The sequence below is a fragment of the Vipera berus genome, assembly GCF_964194415.1.
Source record: "Vipera berus genome assembly, chromosome: Z".
Taxonomy (NCBI): domain Eukaryota; kingdom Metazoa; phylum Chordata; class Lepidosauria; order Squamata; family Viperidae; genus Vipera; species Vipera berus.
Window position 1 is genome coordinate 129,041,675 of NC_138205.1, and position 20,339 is coordinate 129,062,013.

At 42.2% G+C, this 20,339-nt stretch overlaps 1 protein-coding gene across 1 annotated transcript in view; it reads right to left on the bottom strand.

The window, feature by feature from the left end:
- Positions 1 to 7,827: 7,827 nt before the first annotated feature.
- CCDC13 (coiled-coil domain containing 13) overlaps positions 7,828 to 20,339 on the bottom strand; it is a gene marked incomplete at its 5' end in the record, with an annotated part of 32,603 nt that continues 20,091 nt past the window's right edge. The window contains 6 exons of the mRNA XM_081345264.1: positions 7,828 to 8,346; positions 13,299 to 13,413; positions 14,340 to 14,494; positions 18,428 to 18,556; positions 19,760 to 19,828; positions 20,164 to 20,297. Coding sequence (XP_081201390.1) covers positions 8,187 to 8,346; positions 13,299 to 13,413; positions 14,340 to 14,494; positions 18,428 to 18,556; positions 19,760 to 19,828; positions 20,164 to 20,297 — 762 coding nt within the window. The 3' untranslated portion in view covers positions 7,828 to 8,186. The remainder of the gene's footprint in view (positions 8,347 to 13,298; positions 13,414 to 14,339; positions 14,495 to 18,427; positions 18,557 to 19,759; positions 19,829 to 20,163; positions 20,298 to 20,339) is intronic.

The following is a 20,339-nucleotide window of genomic DNA, read 5'->3' on the forward strand; positions in this document are numbered from 1 at the left end:
TTAGGAAGTCAGCCAGAAGCACAAGCAGAGGAAATACAAAAATAAAGATAGAGCTTATGCTAGAAAAAAAGTAGGTCATGGTTAACATAACAGGTATAGACGCAAGGGGCTTATTCCTGGGATGGGAGAAAGAAATGTCTTCTGTTTAGACGCTTCGGATTGGCTGAGGTGGGCTGTTGAGTGTGATAGGGCTGATAGGAAATCAGCTTCCTGAGAGAGTATAAATATATGTTTTTTAAAACTGAGGGTGTGGCTTTTTCTCCTGGGTGAGTTAAGCCCACCAGCTTTTGCAAAAAGCTTTATGCAGATAAAACTTTGTTCTTGGACTTCCCTTTGAGTTTGTTTGTCTTTCGGACCTTGAGCCAGGAACAAGTGTGGCCTTAATAAAGCGTTATAAAATGGTACTAACCTGTCACGTGATCTTGATTCTATCCCTCCTGATTCACTTAACAACTACAATGATTCGCTTAACGCCCATGGCAACAAAAGCCATAAAACCGGGTGTAACTCACTTAACAGCCACCTTGCTCAGCAACATAAATTCTGACATCTTTATAATAGAGTCATAAATTGAGAACTAACTTAACTGTTTTTGCTTTGCAACATAAGATAGCCAACCTCTGTTCTTTTGAACCATCGGTATTTGTAGATATTGGTGGATATTTGCTGAATATTAGGTTTGATTTGGGAAAGCAGTGTTACTTATTTTATTACTTGTGAATTTATTAATCAAATTTATAAATCAATATAGAGGGGGCCAGTTTGGGAGACAGTGTTCCAGCTTAACTTCCAGCTTAAGCATGAAAGTAAACTGTGTAACCTTGGGCCAATCACCTGGTGCCAGTGAGTTCTAGTCCTGCCTTAGGATGAAAGCCGGCTGGGTGACTTTGGGCTAATCGCTAGGTGACGATGAATTCTAGTTCCGCTTAGGCATAAAAGCCTGCTGGGTGACTTTGGACCAGTTCCTCTCTTTCAGTCCAGTCTACCTTAAGAGTTGTGATCAGAAAAATAGGAAGGAAGAACATTAGACATGTTCGCCACCTTGAGTTATTTGTAAAAATAATAAAGGTGGAATTCAAATAAGTAAACAAATAAACACCTGAATGGAAAGCAGCCCTCTACATTTAATGCGACAATGTGCAGTGCATTAATGCATAAATAAATAAAGCTACTCTAATGTTAGTGATGTGGAAATGTTATCAAAATTCATTTCTGCAGATGAGATCCATGCTGGCAGTCTTACGTTCTTCCGGGATTTCTTTATTTTATATTATTATTATTTTTTGGTCCAGCACAAGGTAAGGTTGTCTCAGCATCTAAGGAGACCCATTTTGCAAGGGAATTATTTATGAAATTAAATCTTCCATTCTTTGGGGTTAACTAAAGGACACCTTGAATCATCTCTTTACTTACTAAACTCTGAGAATTTCCAAGCCACCCAGTGCATAATTTCCTGTCTGTTTTTTTAGAAAGAAAGAGCCAGATTCAGGGATTGAGATGCCCAAGGAAAAGCATGCAGATGGAGTGGAGGCCCCACAGCAATCCTGCAGAAGAATTTGACAACATTTGCAGCAGTAAAATGGTTGTTTGCTCAGAAATTTCCATTTCTTTCCAATTCGAGGGGGGAAAAATGCATGCAGGGCTGGATTAAATTTAGTATGGTGGGAGGCAGTGGTGGGATTTGAATCCCATCACTGGTGGGAGGCTAAACTAAGGTTTCTGGATCTCACCAATTTTCAGATTTCTGGACTTCTATTCCCAGAATCCCCCAGTCTTGATAACATTTTAATATATCAATAGCTATGTTTTAGTAAAGCAGTGTTTCTCAACTTTGAATACTGTAAGATGCATGGACCAACTCCCAGAATCTCCTAACCTTGGTAATTTTAAAGATTGTCAAGTCAAAAATATTCTAAAGAGAACTTGAAAAATTTTCTGATTCGACTCCGTACTCAGGATTGAAAATAAATTGGAATATTTATTGACCTTATGATTAGATACATTAGTTGATATCTAATAAGGCCATCCGGTAATCTACATTTGGATTAATAAAATATATTTTGTGTTGATTTGTGGAAAATACTGGGTTATTTTACACTTCTCTTTGAATCTCCCTTTGAAGTCAGCCAGTCCATCTTTATGCATATATTACCTGAATCCAAATTTCTGATCTACTTTCTAAACTACTCTTCCATAATTTGAGTTCAGAAGAGTGTTTTATTTATTTTTATCCTGCCATTGTTATTTCTTTTACAAACAACTCAAAGTGGTGAGCATACCTAATTCTCTTTCCTCCTCCTATTTCTTTCGCAACAACCACCCTGTGAGGTAGGTTGGGGTGAGAGGAAGGATGGTCCAAAGTCATCCAGATAGCTTTCATGCCTAAGGTGGGACTACAACTCTCCATCTCCTGGTAATTGGCCCAAAGTCACCCAGACAGCTGGGTATCAGGACTGGATGGCCAGCCTGTCTCACACCCAGATGTCAGGACTAGAACTCCCTATCTCCTGGTGATTGGCACAAAGTCCCCCAGATGGCTTCATGCCTAAGGCAGGACTAGAACTCACCATCTCCTGGTGATTGGCCCAAAGTCATCCCTCTGGCTTTCATGCCTAAGGAGGGACTAGAACTCACTGTCTCCTGGTGATTGGCCCAAAGTCACCCAGCCGGCTTTTATGCCTAAGGCAGGGCTAGAACTCATCTGCTCCTGATAATTGGTCCAAAGTCACTCAGATAGCTTTCATACCTAAGGTGGGACTAGAACTCCCTGCCTCCTAGTGATTGGCCCGAAGTCACACAGTTGGCTTCATGCCTAAGGCAGAACTTGAACTCACTATCTCCTGGCAATTGGCTTTGTTACCTGGCCTGCTTTCATGCCTAAGGCAGGACTAGAACTCATTGTCACCTGATGTCTATGGAGATTCTCAGCCATCCAGGTCATAGTTATTCCAAAGATGCTTTTTCACAAGGCCACACGTGTTCCTTTTTTCCTTTGAAGACGTTTTGCTTCTCATCTAAGACGGTGTGATCCACAACACAATCCTTTCAGCAGTCCCTAGAAAACTCCACACCCATTAGCACCACTCATGTGACCCTGAGGACACAGATTAAACCTCCAGGTGGCCTCAATGACCCTCTAAAAGAATGCAAATGACCAGCTGTCTGCAAGGAGTATAAATCTTTCTGTTCCCCACCATCCAGTCAGAGCTGAAGAAGCTTCTTGGCTAAGAAGTGAAATGTCTTCAAAGAAAAACAAGAAAGTCCAGTTGCATCCTCAGGAAAAAAAGCACCATTTGGGATTGTCACCTGATGTTTTGCGCAAAGTCACCCAGCTTTCATGCCTAAGGCAGGACTAAAACTCATCATCATCTTGTGGTTTCTAGCACATAATGTAACTACTACACTAAGATTTTGATGTATATTGTGGTTTACATCTGCCTTATTTTCTCAAGTGAGTAATAAAGGTACTCGGTGTCCTTGAGAAAAACCTGCGTAGGTAGAATTATAAGATTCCTCCGTCTTCCAAATATTTGAAGGAGGATTACGTGTGTAGTTAAACTTTATAGCAGATGGATGACGGAGGCATAAATGAATTTAAGAAAAATACCGAGAAATTAGAGAGAAATAGAAATAGACTGACTTGTGTTATTATCTCCATCCAGAAAGCACAAAGGAGGATCTTGTGGATGACAACAGGATGGCAAAACAAATAATATTCAGTAGTGCAAGTGACATAGTGATGAAAAGAATTTTTCTGGCAAATCAGTGCAAATTAGATTATTTTTTAAGAAAGTAAGTATTGTACAAAGAACTCTTATTTTCTTCATAAAAGTAGCTTTGCTATCCTGTTGAACAGAGGGTTCAGCAGCTTCACAACTGAATTGGAGCCAGGCAACTTAGAAAGAGATTTCAAGAGGGTCCTTGATGCTCCCTGAGTTGGGTGAGTTTTTTGGCAGATGTTTCATAACCTAACTGGGGAACCTCATCTGTGCTGGAAGTGTTCTGCAGAAAGGAGGAGGAGGAGGAGGAAGAAGAAGAAGGAGGGGGGGGGAGAGGGTGGAGGAGGAGGAGGAAGGAGGAGGAGGAGGAGGAGGAAGAGAAGGAGGAGGAGAAGGAGAAGGAGAAGGAGAAGGAGAAAAGAAGAAGAAGGAGGAGGAGGAGAAAAAAAGAAGAGGAGGAGGAGGAGGGGGAGAAGGAGGAGGAGGAGGAGAAGGAGGAGGAAGAGGAGGAGAAGGAGGAGAAAAGAAGAGGAGGAGGAGGAGGAAGAGGAGGAGGAGGAGGAGGAGAAGGAGGAGAAAAGAAGAGGAGGAGGAGGAGAAGAAGGAGGGGGAGGAGGAGGAGGAAGAGGAGAAGGAGGAAGAAGAGGAGAAGGAGAAGTAGAAGAAGAGGAGAAGAAGTAGAAGAAGAAGAGGAGGAGGAGGAGAAGAAGAAGAAGAAGAGGAGGAGGAGGAGGAGGAGAAGGAGAAGAAGAAGAAGAAGAAGAAGAAGAAGAAGAAGAAGAGGAAGAGGAAGAAGAAGAAGAAGAAGAAGAAGAAGAAGAAGAAGAAGAAGAAGAAGAAGAAGAAGAAGAAGAAGAAGAAGAAGAAGAAGAAGAAGAAGAAGAAGAAGAAGAAGAAGAAGAAGAAGAAGAAGAAGAGGGGTCCTTGGTGCTCTCTGAGCTTGGCTGTTTTCTTGCATATGTTTCATGACCCAACTAGGTAACCATGAGCTACAAATATTCCCCTTTCAAATAAATGAACACTCTTTTGTGGTGATTGCTAACCCATAATTTCTTCTGGGGCCTTATCTCCATGGCTTCTATAGCATTCACCTCCTTTAGATGTTTGTTCAGTGGTTCTGCACTTCCTTTATTTGTGATAGCCTTTCTTTCGTGTGTGTGAAAAGAACCAGGTATAAATATCCAGGGATGCTCAGCCTCAGGAATTGGGTTTCCTGTTTTGAGCAGGGGGTTGGACTAGATGACCTCCGAGGTCCCTTCCAACTCTGTTATTCTGTTATTGTTCTGCTCTTGTGTTATTCTATCCTGGCCCAGTTTCGTGAAAAAGAAGCAGGTATAAATATCCAAGCTAGCTCACTCCCAGGATTCTGGGGTTGCAAGCCGGAGCTGCTTTCCACCACCTGTCACTTACCAGGACTGCATTCTTTCCTTCAAAGGCTCAGCGGGTGTCACGTTTCAAATGTGTGTTCCTCGGGAGAAGACATGCAGAAATCCATTCCCGGATGGGATATGTGGTCACTCTGCCCCGCTACGGGGTCCCAACACCACGGTTGCCTTCTAATGTTTTGGCATTGGGAATGGAAACAGTCTTTGGAGCACAGACAGAGTTGCCGGCCTGCCCGATTCTTCGCATGGCGGGTGTCAAATGTCGGCTGGCAAGAGTCAGGCAAAGTCCACTTTTTCTATTGAAATTCCAGCATTGGCACCCTGGCATAGAAGAGTCTTTCACCTACGTGCGTGTGTGTGTGCGTGTGTGTGTGTGTGTGTGTGCCTTTTGGAAATGTTTAGGTTGGGGAGATGGGTGAGTTTTTCTGGACAACGGGCACACTTGATTTTTTTCTTTTAAAAAAAGTCAGATACTGAGAAACACAGAAGTGGGGAGGGGGGGGGCTTGTGAATGCAGAAAGATGGGAGGCAGGGCCCAAAGGATTGGGGTGAGAATGGCAAAGTAGAGTGTGCATTTGGGATAACTGATTTGGGTTTAGTATTTTTTTTCTATTTTTCTATTTGGAAGGATTCCCTCCTTCCCTCCCTTCCTTCTTTCCCTCCCTCCCCTCCTCTTGCTCTCCTTACTGTTTCCACCAGGCTCCTCCCTTCCCTTCCATTTCCTTCCTCCCTCCCTCCTTCCCCCTCACTCTATCTTTCCTTCCTCCTTCTCCCTCCCTCCTTGACTTGACAACCATTTTAGTGACCAGTGAAAGTTCAACAACATTGCAAAGAGTGAATTACGATTGGTCCTCACACTTATGACCATTGCAGCATGGTCAGGCGATCAGAATTCAGAGCCCTGGCAACCAGCATGCATCTCCAACAGTTGCAGCCTCCCCACAGTCACCTGTTCTCCATTTGTGACCTTCCCAACTGCCTTCCACATCGTAGTCTTAACTCAAGGACTGTCTGCTAGGGTTATGGCAGACAAAAGGAAGGAAGGGAGACACACAACTGGCCTCTTGGCACCGTCACACCTTAATTTACAGCTGTAGCTTTTGTGTTCCCAGTTCGTTTTTCCTACCAGGAAACCACAAGAACAAGTATCTGAATGCTGCAGATAGAAACCGCACAGAGTTGTGGCCCTGCACAGTGGGGATACTTCCCCTGTTCTGACCCGTTTCTAAAAAAAAATAAAAATAATCATTGTGAGTTCAACATTTGTCCCAATGCTTTGAATACGTTTGAGGCTCTTGGCCAGAAAAAGGGAACCAGGCCATCTTTTTCTCACAGGAAAGGAAATAGCCCAGAGTTTAAATCAGCAACACAGTGAGTCCCTCACTTACAATTGGTTTGTTTAGTGACCAAAGTCACAATGGCCCTGAAAAAAGTGATAGATAAATGGATGGATGTATGGACAGATACTAAATAGCTAGACCAAGGGTAGGCAACCTTGGCTCTTTTATGACTCGTGGACTTCAACTCCCAGAATTCCTGAGCCAGCATGGGGGAAATATGGCCCCTTCATGACTCGTGGACTTCAACTCCCAGAATTCCTGAGCCAGCATGGCTCAGCTTGGAAACTCTCCCTTTCCCCTTGGCATGGCTGACTCAGGAATTCTGGGAGTTGAAGTCCACGAGTCATAAAAGAGCCAAGGTTGCCTACCCCTGAGCTAGACAGTTAGAAAGACAGACAGATAGCTAGAGACAGACAGACAGACAAACAGATAGGTGAGAGACAGAGGGAGGAGAGAGAGAGAGAGAGAATCCCTGGTGCTCTCTGAGCTTGGTGGTTTTCTTGCAAATGTTTCATGACCAAACCAGGTAACATCATCAAGTGCTAGGAGGGAGCAGGGCAGGATTTGGTCTTATTGGAAAACCCCACTTCCTCCTAGCACTGATGATGTTACCTAATTTGGTCATGAAATGTCTTTTACAAAACCACCAAGGTCAGAGAGCACCAACAACAATAGCAATAGCATTTAGACTTTTATACAGCTTCATAGTGCTTTACTGCCCTCTCTAAGTGGTTTACAGACTCAGCCTAAGGGCCCCCAACAATCGGGGCCCTCATTTTACTGATCTCGGAAAGATGGAAGGCTGAGTCAACCTTGAGTCCGGTCAGGATTGAACTGCTGGCAGTGGCAGAGTTGGCCTGCAAGACTGCATTCTAACCACTGCGCCACCATGGCTCTACTTACTTATAAATATTCCTATATCTATCTGTCTGTCTGTCTGTGTGTCTATATCATCTATCTATTTGTCTATTTCTCTCTCTGTCTCTCTCTCTCTCCCTCTCCCTCTCTCTCATCTATCTATCTTTCTACTTACTTTTCTTTTCATGACTACAGTGTGCCAAATCGTCTTCAATTCAAACTGAATTCCTTTTGGACCAATATTTCCTAATTTAATCTGAGCCCTCCCTGAGCAACTCAACAAGGGGAAAACATCCAAAAATAAACTCAAAGTCAACAAGGGAGTTAACTGATCGTGAAGCAAATTTGGGCAGAGGTGAAAAAAGGCACGGGAGGTGTACAAACACGCTTGTAAATGAGCAATCCAGGAAAAGCAGCTCACCCCCACCATCCCTGCAATTCACAAGCATGCGATCAAAGAAACATGGTATCGTGTCTTTTGAGAAAATAAAGAAGACATTATACTTCGTCTGGGTCTTGCTGAGTTACAACAACGGGGTCTGTATTTACATTGGAAAAGTTTTAAAACAGGTTTTGTTTGGCAAGGGATGTCAAAGTTGATCCAAAGTTGGTTTCTACCCAAGCAAATTCTTCCTGCTTACTGATTCTAGACTCATTTGGAACAAGTGCCGGACTACCGATCCAGTGAATATGACTATGAATACATCAATATGGATGAGAGGAGCTGGCCCTTGGGTCCCTCTAGCTGGGGACCACTTGCATCTTCTACAGGACCAACATCTGCTGTGTCTCCTGTGCCCTCCTGCAAGTATTTAAACGAGAGTCACCTCGGAGGGACCACATCTGGATAGTGGGACTAACCCCCTCCCACCACCGGACCCAATTCAGTTCTTCTCCTGCGCGTGCTGCTTCAGAGCGTGCAGGAAGATCTCCTTCACCTGTCCCACGGTGTCCTGGTACACACGGAAGTCCTCCTCTTTGATCCGGATGGATTCTTGCAAAGCATTCTTCAGGCCTTCGATCTCGTCCATCTGGATTGCTAGCCTGCATGGAAGGAAACAGTTGATAGATTTATAAGTGTGTGTGTGTGTGTGTATAATTAAAAGAAATTAAACAGTTGATGGATTTATATATATATATATATATATATAATACTCAACTTACGATCAGTGCTCTAGAAACCATTCGAAGTTATGGGTTAAGATATTTAAATTTAGTAGCTGGAACAGTGAAGGTTTGTGCAGGGAGTCATAACACAGAGTTGTGGTGAAGAGTTGAAGAGAGCTGGCCACGGTGAGGCAATCTGCACTGTGATTGGTCCTGTGAGTGAAAGGGGAGTGATTCATTGTTTCCCGCCTTTTTTCCTCTGTGTGACCTATAAGCTCTGTAATTTACCTCATGATGTTCCTGCTGGGTCCATTTACCTCATGATGTTCCTGCTGTATTGATTTACTTCACGATGTTCCTGTTGGGTCGATTTACCTCATGATGTTCCTGCTGTGTTGATTTTACCTCATGATGTTCCTGCTGTGTTGATTTTACCTCATGATGTTCCTGCTGTGTTGATTTACCTCATGATGTTCCTACTGTGTTGATATACTTCACAATGTTCCTGTTGGGTCAATTTACCTCATGATGTTCCTGCTGTGTTGATTTTACCTCATGATGTTCCTGCTGGGTCCATTTACCTCATGATGTTCCTGCTGTGTTGATTTTACCTCATGATGTTCCTGCTGGGTCCATTTACCTCATGATGTTCCTGCTGTGTTGATTTTACCTCATGATGTTCCTCCTAGATCGATTTACCTCATGATGTTCCTGCTGTGTTGATTTTACCTCATGATGTTCCTGCTGTATTGATTTATTTCACAATGTTCCTGTTGGGTCCATTTACCTCATGATGTTCCTGCTGTGTTGATTTTACCTCATGATGTTCCTCCTGGATCGATTTACCTCATGATGTTCCTGCTGTGTTGATTTACTTCACGATGTTCCTGTTGGGTCGATTTACCTCATGATGTTCCTGCTGTGTTGATTTTACCTCATGATGTTCCTGCTGTGTTGATTTACTTCACAATGTTCCTGTTGGGTCAATTTACCTCATGATGTTCCTGCTGTATTGATTTTACCTCATGATGTTCCTCCTGGATCGATTTACCTCATGATGTTCCTGCTGGGTCCATTTACCTCATGATGTTCCTGCTGTATTGATTTACTTCACGATGTTCCTGTTGGGTCGATTTACCTCATGATGTTCCTGCTGTGTTGATTTAGTTCATGATGTTCCTGTTGGGTCGATTTACCTCATGATGTTCCTGCTGTGTTGATTTACCTCATGATGTTCCTGTTGTGTTGATTTTACCTCATGATGTTCCTCCTGGATCAATTTACCTCATGATGTTCCTGCTGTGTTGATTTAGTTCATGATGTTCCCGTTGGATCGATTTACCTCATGATATTCCTGATGTGTTGTTTTTACCTCATGATGTTCCTCCTGGATCGATTTACCTCATGATGTTCCTGCTGGGTCCATTTACCTCATGATGTTCCTGCTGTATTGATTTACTTCACGATGTTCCTGTTGGGTCGATTTACCTCATGATGTTCCTGCTGTGTTGATTTAGTTCATGATGTTCCTGTTGGGTCGATTTACCTCATGATGTTCCTGCTGTGTTGATTTACCTCATGATGTTCCTGCTGTGTTGATTTTACCTCATGATGTTCCTCCTGGATCAATTTACCTCATGATGTTCCTTGCTGTGTTGATTTAGTTCATGATGTTCCTGTTGGATCGATTTACCTCATGATGTTCCTGCTGTGTTGATTTTACCTCATGATGTTCCTCCTGGATCGATTTACCTCATGATGTTCCTGCTGTGTTGATTTAGTTCATGATGTTCCTGTTGGGTCGATTTACCTCATGATGTTCCTGCTGTGTTGATTTTACCTCATGATGTTCCTCCTGGATTGATTTACCTCATGATGTTCCTGCTGTGTTGATTTTAATCTCATGATGTTCCTGCTGGGTCCATTTACCTCATGATGTTCCTGCTGTATTGATTTACTTCACGATGTTCCTGTTGTGTCGATTTACCTCATGATGTTCCTGCTGTGTTGATTTAGTTCATGATGTTCCTGTTGGGTCGATTTACCTCATGATGTTCCTGCTGTGTTGATTTAGTTCATGATGTTCCTGCTGTGTTGATTTAGTTCATGATGTTCCTGTTGGGTCGATTTACCTCATGATGTTCCTGCTGTGTTGATTTAGTTCATGATGTTCCTGTTGGGTCGATTTACCTCATGATGTTCCTGCTGTGTTGATTTTACCTCATGATGTTTCTCCTGGATCGATTTACCTCATGATGTTCCTGCTGTGTTGATTTTATCTCATGATGTTCCTGCTGGGTCCATTTACCTCATGATGTTCCTGCTGTATTGATTTACTTCACGATGTTCCTGTTGGGTCGATTTACCTCATGATGTTCCTGCTGTGTTGATTTTACCTCAAGATGTTCCTGCTGGGTCGATTTACCTCATGATGTTCCTGCTGTGTTGATTTATCTCATGATACTCCTGCTGTGTCAATTTACCTCATGATGCTCCTGTTTGCCTGACTTTCTATATATATTGTGTAAAACATATTTACTTGTATAAAACTTAGAAGTTCCTGACAGCCTCTGACTCCATTTGGACACCAGCTGCACAATCCCCTAACATTATGACAAACCTCACCAGGGCTACTTATGACTTAGATTCAAAATTCTCACAACTGCCCCATGTCCTGCAGTCATCTGGTCATATTTTGGGTACTGGGCAACTGGCCTTCATTTACAGACACTTGTAGTTTTGTGTGACCATGATTTATGACATTATTTTTGATGGAAACAAATATTTAATTCTGCTTTCTGGCAAAAAACAACCATTGGGCAACATGGTTCTGCTTAACAGTTGCTGTGTTTGCTTAATGATGGTGGCAAAAAATGTTGTGAAAATGTGAGCAGTCAAGTGGTAACTTGCTTAATGACCAATCAATTAATGATCATAATTGTGGACTTCCTGTTTGGCAGCCTCTGGGACAACTGGGAAAAGCCGGTGCTCATCTTTTCAGCTTGGTTTTTCTTCATCTAGCAACCCTTAAAGGGTCGGAAAGTTGCCCTGGAGGGGCAATGAAGGAGGAGGGATACTTCAGGAGCTCAGATCAGGGGGCACCCAATCGGAGTGAACTGTAGGACCCTCTGGAAAAATGAAGGAAAAGGCTGTTAAGATCTACCAGCCATAGTCGTCTCCAACAGGAAGAAAAAGGACTATAAATCAGCGGAATTTCAACTGCGTGCTGAAGCTGGGTGAGCAAGATTTTCTCTTTCCTTCTCCTTGAGGATTATAAATGTTGAGCCCCTGATGGGAAAGGAATGGAAAGTAAAGACCCCCCGAGAAGGTTTTAAAGCGGCGAGCAATTATAAAGGGGGAAAAAGACTCTTTGTTAAAAATATTGGACATTGAAAAATAAGCCAAGGAGGACATCTAGTGGCGAAAGAAGAACAAAATTTCTGATATACTGTTATTGACTGAAGTTAACCTTGAAAAAAGACACCTGCAAATGATAAGACTGCCTTGTTGTGAGATTGAGATTCAAAGCTACTTCTATTGAGTTTGGCTAAATTTAAACAGACGTTTTGGCTTCAGATTGCAAGCTGTAAAATGACCATCGAATATTACTAGACTCATGAAGAATACTTCTGCACCCTCAGTAGGACAATCTAGTCCTACAACACAGGGATCTATTGAAGCAATGTTGCTACATGAAAAGATAAGCACTGCTCAAAGTGAAACACAGACTTCATTAAAATTTCTTCAAGATTTTGAAGGCAGATTGAGGAGAAATTCAGCTTGAGTTGGATGAGATATTTCGCTTCAATTCAAGCTATGCAAGAAGAAATAAGCTGCCAAGAGAAGTACGTGTACGATTTACAAAGAAGACAACAAGAGATGAAGTACTACGGAAAGTTAGAGACAAACCAATACAATATAAAAATAAAGAAATTGTGGTCTTAAAGCAGATACCCAAGAGAGTTAGAGATACATGAAGACAGTACCATTTTTTGACCACAAAACTGATTGTCAATGGTATAAATTTCAGATGGTTGATGCCAGAAGGTATCTTAATAAACTGGAACAATACAAGGTATAGACTGGACTCAATTTGGAAAGCAGAAGATTTTGAAGTGAGGAATAGGTCAATTTTAGATGAAGGAGTGAAACTAAGTCAAGGGAAGAGTAAGGAGCAGAAACAAACAGAAGAGAGGACTCAAGGAGCAACTGCACAAACAAAACAACAGAAAGAGGAAGAATGAATGAATACCTTCAGAAGAAGTAGTAATAAAAAAGATACTGAAATGCACGGAGATGGACAGATTAACTATGAGGCTGAAAGACAAAGAAGAAACAGAATATTACAAAAGCTGGAATCCATTCAACAAATGGTTAGAAGAGAGAACCAAAGAGTAGGACTTGATTATGTATTAGCGTTTTATGAACCCAGATCACACGCTGTTTGAAAAACTAATATATGTATGTAGAGAAAAAAAATAAAAAGCTTTTTTTTAAAAAAAAGATTGTAATTGTGGGCTTCATTACGGTCATAAGCTGAGCATCACTTGTACAGGCAGTCCTCAACTTACAACCATTCAGTGACCATTCAAAGTTACAACGGCACTGAAAAAAGGGACATAATTGACCATTTTTCACACTTACAACCATTGCAGGATCCCCATGGTCATGTGATCAAAATTCAGAGGCTTGGCAACTTACTCTTATTTATGAGAGTCAGTGTCCCAAGGTCACGCGATCCCCTTTTGCGACCTTCTGACAAGCAAAGTCAACAGACAAGCCAGATTCACTCAACAGCCATGTTACTAATTTAACAACTCCATCTTCTTAAATCTAATTTAGAGCTTTGATTTTAAAAAAATGGAAAAGAAAAATGTTAAATGTCTTACTGTGTGGACAGTTCCTCTAATTGAGACTCCAGAGGCACTTCGGAAAGTTGAACGGAAGGCAGATCTTTTTTATCCCCGGCATTCCAGCTCATTTTGGTGCTGCTGAATGGCGGAGCTGTTGAGACAAGACACATAGTTACACAGGGATACTGATCCTAAAGGCTGCCCACAAACCCACCAAATTCTAAACTTTTCTGGAAAAAAGAAATCACAATTTATGTTTTTGGCTGAGAAGCAGAAAGAGACTATAAGACTCATGGATTTTGACTGCCAGAACTCCCCAGGCCATAAGTCATGATGGTGGCTAGACCTGATATTATGAGATTTTTTTTTTGCAGTGGTCATTAAGCAAATACTGCCATTGTTAAGTGAATGCTGCAGTCATTAAGCAAATCCATTTTTTACTATGGGGCGTTTTTTGTTCTAGAAACCAAAGTAAATGCCATTTTTTAATGTTGAGGGGAAAATACATAATTAATTCTCAACTTATGACTGTAACTCAGCCTGGAATCACGTTCATTGATCGTGGTGGTGTTAAGCAGGTCAGCATACTGCGCCTGATTTTGTGACTTTTTTATCAGTGGTCATTAAGTGAATCCAACAGTTGTTAAGTGAACCCATTATACCCAATGAGTGCTTTTGCCTGGCAACCAAAAGTAAATGCCGCATTTTTGGCAAAAACAGCCCAAAATTGCAATCATGGGACATCGCAAATGGCTGTCAATGTGGGCTGGTTGCCAAGCCCCCCAAATTGGTCACATGACACATGGGGAAGAGGTGGGGCCATTGGAACTTTAAAACTGATTTGTAAGTAGTTCTGGGGAAGTCCGTCGTAACTTCAAACCATGTGTTCATTCAAAAGGGGGGTTTGTGCAGTTATGACGACCATCTTGCCTTTATTTTGGGACTCTCTTCCACAGCCACCTCTAGTTGGCCATTAGGGAAGAAAATTCTCCTGTTCTCTGTGGAAATTCCACTGGTCAAGTTTTGCACAAGGCTTCTGCGAAGCGTTGGTTGTCTAGATGCTTTGAATGATTTTACCTGTCTTGGTTTTGGGGTGAGCCCTGGGGGCCACGACTGTCTTCCCAGATTCCATCTTCAGCTTTGCAAACTGCTGCTCAAGAGCGACGTACTTATGTTGTTGTTCCTGAAATTTCTTTTCCGCTTCCCAAACTTTTGTGATGCTCTCGTCCACCCTAGAGACATAAATGTTGCACATGTGCATTGTCAGAAAGGTCAAACACCCAAAAGACTTCCGTTTTTGCGTTTCAGCAAGATGGACTTTGAAAGGCAAGGCTTTGCCTTCCATGCCTGATTTTGCCCTGCCGGGGCCCCTAAAAAAGGCCTAAAATTGCCCCAAAGAGGCGATGAAGAAGGAGGGGTGTCTTGTCGATCATGGTGAGATGCCGTTTTTTCTGTTCAATCTGAGAAAAGCCCTCCAAACTGGCAGGGGAAAGACTGGCTACATTCCTATGGCCAGCCATTAGCTGCTGACAACCAAAGAAGAAAAGCACCAATTAACACATTGTAAACAGCATGATTTTGGAACTGGATGAGAATATTGATCCTTTCTTTACTATCTTACAACTGAATTTCCTGGGAAAGGCTCCCTAGAACCTAAAAGCCTCCAAATGTGAATGGAAGCGGCGTTTTAATTTCTAGGGGGGACAAAAATACACAATATTGAAGTGGAAATAACATAAAGCTACAGTTCTGAAATCTGAGAACTGATATAATTGTTAAGATTTTCTCTTTTGAAAAAAAAATTGAGGTGAAATATAAGAAATCTGTCTTAAGAGTGGAAAATAGATTTTGAACGACATCTAGTGGTGGATTCGAGTACAGTACTATAACTAACTTTCTGGCTGCTTGGTGACTCCTCACTTAAGGGAAAACAGCTGGCAATAAAGAAAAACATTTTGGCATATTTATCACCCTGACCTTTTTGGACTATAAACTCCCACTGAGCTTGGACTTTTAATCTCAAGAGCCAGTGGGAGAGAAAGAAAAATTTGACCTTTGATTATGTATGGCTGGGAGAGACTTTTGAGCTGTTTTCAGGGAGGTTGAACATTTTGAACACTTTGAACATTGTGGATTATAACCTTGTCTGACTGACAATTTTTGGATGCCTGAGACAAAGGATCACTATAAAATATTTCTTTTTCAGACTGGACCTATATTCTGGAATCTATTGGATTATAAAGGCCACAAATAAAGTCCAGAAAGTTAGAGGAAACTTTGTTCTATTCTTACTGAGTCTGGTGATATTAGAGGATCTCCAGGAATGATGCCTCAAGAAAAAACAAACACGTTTTAGAAGGAAATATACTCTACGCTACAACTAATTCACCAAACAATTGTTGCATATAAAGAGGACATAAAAAGAAACCATAATGAGACTAAAAATAATTTAGATAATATAATTTAGATAATATATACTGCATCCAATTTGGTCACCCCGATGTAAAAAAAGATGTTGAGATGCTAGAAAGACTGCAGAGAAGAGCAACAAAGATGATTGGGTGACTGGAGGTTAAAACATATCATGAATGGTTGCTGGAATTGGGAATAGATTCAGAAGAGATTAAGAAGAGGTGGCAAAATTACACAGAAGAACTATACAAGAATGAGTTTAATGTCCCTGATAATCACAATGAGGTGGTCACTGACCTCGAGCCAGACTTCCTAGAATGTGAAGTGAAGTGGGCCTTAGAAAAGCTGAGCAACAACAAAGCTAGTGGAGGTGACAGTATTCCAGCTGAGCTATTCAAAATCTTAAAAGACGATGCAGTAAAAGTGCAAACTCAATTTGCCAGCAAATTTGGAAAACTCAACAGTGGCCACAGGATTGGAAAAGATCAGTTTACATTCCAATTCCAAAGAAAGGCAGTGCCAAAGAATGTTCAAACTACCGCACCATTGCACTCATTTCTCATGCTAGTAAAGTTATGCTTAAAATCCTACAAGCTAGACTCCAGCAGTATGTGGATCGAGAACTACCAGAAGTATAGGTAGGATTCCAAAGAGACAGAGGAACTAGAGATCAAATTGCCAACATACGCTGGATCATGGAGAAAGCTAGGGAGTTCCAGAAAAACATCTACTTCTGCTTCATTGACTATGCTAAAGCCTTTGATTGTGTGGATCATAACAAACTGTGGCAAGTTCTTAAAGAGATGGGAGTACCAGACCATCTTATTTGTCTCTTGAGAAACCTATATGTGGGCCAAGAAGCAACAGTGAGAACTGGACACGGAACCACTGATTGGTTTAAAATTGGGAAAGGAGTCCGGCAAGGCTGTATACTGTCGCCCTGCCTATTTAACTTATATGCAGAGCACATCATGAGAAAGGCAGAGTTAGAGGAATCAAAAGTTGGAATTAAGATTGCCAGAAGAAATATCAACAACCTAAGATATGCAGATGATACCACTCTAATGGCAGAAAGTGAAGAAGAACTAAAGAGCCTCTTGTTGCAGGTGAAGGAGGAGAGTGCAAAACTTGGGTTGAAACTTAACATTAAGAAAACCAAGATCATGGCATTCAGCCCTCTCAATTCCTGGCAAATAGATGGGGAAGAAATGGAGGTAGTGACAGATTTTATTTTCCTGGGCTCCAAGATCACTGCAGATGGGGACTGTAGCCAAGAAATTAAAAGACGCTTGCTCCTGGGGAGGAAAGCCATGGCAAATCTAGACAGCACACTAAAAAGAAGAAACATCACCCTGTCAACAAAAGTGCATATAGTCAAGGCTATGGTCTTCCCAGTTGCAATGTATGGCGGTGAAAGTTGGACCATAAGAAAGGCTGAGCGCCAAAGAATTGAGGCCTTTGAACTATGGTGCTGGAGAAGACTCCTGCGAGTCCCTTGGACTGCAAGGCGATCAAACCGGTCAGTCCTAGAGGAGATCAACCCGGACTGCTCTTTAGAAGGCCAGATCCTGAAGCTAAAACTCAAATACTTTGGCCACCTAATGAGAAGGAAGGACTCACTGGAGAAGAGCCTCATGCTGGGAAAGATTGAGGGCAAGAGAAGAAGGGGACGACAGAGAATGAGGTGGCTGGATGGAGTCACTACATGGACTCCAGAAGATGGTAGAGGACAGGAAGGCCTGGAGGAAGATTGTCCATGGGGTCGCAATGGGTCAGACATGACTTCGCAGCTAACAACAACAACAATTATGTAATGAGGGGAAAATGGAAAAATATGGGGAAGAAAGGAGGATTAGGGAAAAATACTGGAAAGTGCAGTACTGAATAGATTTATACTGAAGAAGTTAAGGTTAAATATGTGAACCCAGACATGTTGTTTACTAAGCTCTAAAGATTCTAATTTGTAAAAATTAATAAAACTTTAGAAAGAAAGAAAGAAAGAAAGAAAGAAAGAAAGAAAGAAAGAAAGAAAGAAAGGAAGGAAGGAAGGAAGGAAGGAAGGAAGGAAGGAAGGAAGGAAGGAAGGAAGGAAGGAAGGAAGGAAGGAAGGAAGGAAGGGTCAAACACCCTTGTAACCCCATAAACAGCGACAACTCAAGAGCTGAGAAAGTACTGTCAAATGTTTCCCCAGCCAGGCAGGATCCAGCTTTGGGTGTAGATGGATGGGAGACCACTAGGAAATCCAAGAGGTGGATTGACTGGGACATTTTTTTTATATCATGGCATCTCAAGACGGATGCAATATTCCAAGTGTGGATCTTACCAATGCGTTGTAAAGTGGTATTAACACTTCACGTGATCTGAATTCTATCACAGTTAAAGCAGCCTAGGACTGTGTTGGCCTTTTTGATAGCTGCAGCGCATGGCTGGCTCATCTTTAAGTGATCTCTCCTTGACTAGTTTCCATCCGTTGCTTCTTGTCCTGCCTTCAGGCGCTTTGGAGAATAGCTTGACTCCCTCTTCTTTGTGGCAGCCCCTGAGATATTGGAAGACTGCTATCATGTCACCCCTAGGCCTTTTTTCATTAAACTAAACACACCCAATTCCAGCAACCATCCTTTTAGCCTCCTGATCACTTTTGTTGCTCTTCTGCGCATTCTTTCCAGAGTCTTTGTGGAGTCTCAACATCTGAGTGAATTGGGACAAGGGACTCTGAGTTTCAAAAAAAAATTGTGCTCAGCGACCCACAATACCTTTTCTGTAGGATGCTGACCAGCTCTATCAAACGGTCTCGTTCCACTTCTGCTGCTTGACACAGAGTCTTGTATTCGGTGATCTGAGCCTGCAGAGTCCTGAAATCGACATTGTTCAGCTCTGGTGCACTAAAACAGAGAGAAGATCAGTTTGACTTGGCTGAATGAAAATAAAATGGATTTTTGTAAACAAGGCCGAAAGCCCAATTTATGGCACCCATGATCCATCCTGCAAAGCCCAGGCAGGTACTTATGAGATGTCCCAAACCACCTTTCCATGTCACTTTCCCAATTGATATTAAGAGGAAGGATATTTACAGGTAGTCCTCAATTTACAGCCATTTGTTTAGTGACCATTTGGAGTTACAGTGACATTGAAACAAGGGACTTATGACTGCTTTTCACTTATGACTGTTGCAGCATCCCCATGGTGATGTGATCAAAATTCAGATGCTTGGCAACTGACTCGTATTTATGATGGTTGCAGTGTCCTGGGGTCATATGATCCCTTTTCATGACCTTCTGACAAGCAAAGTCAATGGGGAAGACAGATTCACTTAACGACTTTGTGGCTAACTTACAACTGCAGGGATTCACTTAACAATTATGGCAAGAAAGGTCACAAAATGAGGCAAAACTCACTTAACTGTCTTGCTCAGTTGGGTTCAGTTGTGGTAGTAAGTCAAGGACTACACACACAGAAACACACACGTGTGTGTGTGTGTAGACCTCAAATTACGATTGCCATTGAGCCCAGCAACACATACACTCATAAACACACACATATTTTTGTGCATTAGAATAACACACACTTTTAACATGTTCCAGAATTTCTTCAACTTCTCTGTCTGGGTGAAGACAGCCTTGGACTTTCCAGCTTGTCCCCCCTCCAAGATTGAACCACATCTGACCCTGCTTAGCTTTTCAGGAAGGCCGAGGAAGCCAAGATCAAAAGCCAAATCATATTTTTTTATCGGTAGAGGCAGTCCTCGACTTATGAGCACAATGCCAGGTTTAACGCCCTCAGGGTTTTTTTGCCACGGTTGTTAAGAGAATCACTGAAGTCTTTCCCCAATGACTTTGCTGATTGGAAGGTGTTGGTCTGGTGTTAAATCTTGCTGTTGCTTCTCTGGGGATTAATTGTGAGCGATAAGATCTTTGTGCCTTTTTTGTTTCTCTCCTAGCTTTTTGATGGTCACTTTTGGATCCTTACCCTAAACCTTCAAAAAATGTATTGCAACAAATAAATAAATTAAGGCCTCCCACAGACTTCCCTGGAAGAGAAGGAAGAAATTTGGGCATTGCCATCGAACAAGCAAATTTTGCACCAACCTGCCAGGAGACGTTGGAAATAACGTTGCTGCAGAATCCACCAGGGTGTGTCCCATCTTCGACACTGCCCTGGAACACACAAAACATCTGTCACATTTTTTCACCTCTGCCTCTAAACCACACATCTAACAACCTCTGGACGGGCTCCTGCTAACCAGGGTGGGGTCAGAATTCCCCCCCGTCTGGGGGAATTCTAGTTTGCAAAGGATGCAGCCGTTCGAAGCATCCTATGATCCTAGAATGAAAGGGTGACGGGGCCATTTTAGAGATTATCTAGTCCAACCTGAGCCGGCAGTGGATGGAAACTAAGCTCAGGATAATGACTAATCAACAGAACTGGGAGAGACTCTTTTTGAAATAATAATAATAATTTAATTGGGGATTTAGAACACTGCTTTTCCTACCTTGCAGAGCTGTCAGTTCTGCTACAGTCTTCCTTCTTGCTTGCTAAATTCTGATTTTCCTCTTCTAAAGACTCTGTGGACAGCGTGGAACCCGAATCTAATCCACTTTCTTCTTGGTGGGGAAGGTGTTGCTGCTGCTGCAAAAAAATCAGCCAACCAGTTTTGAATGCCCGGGA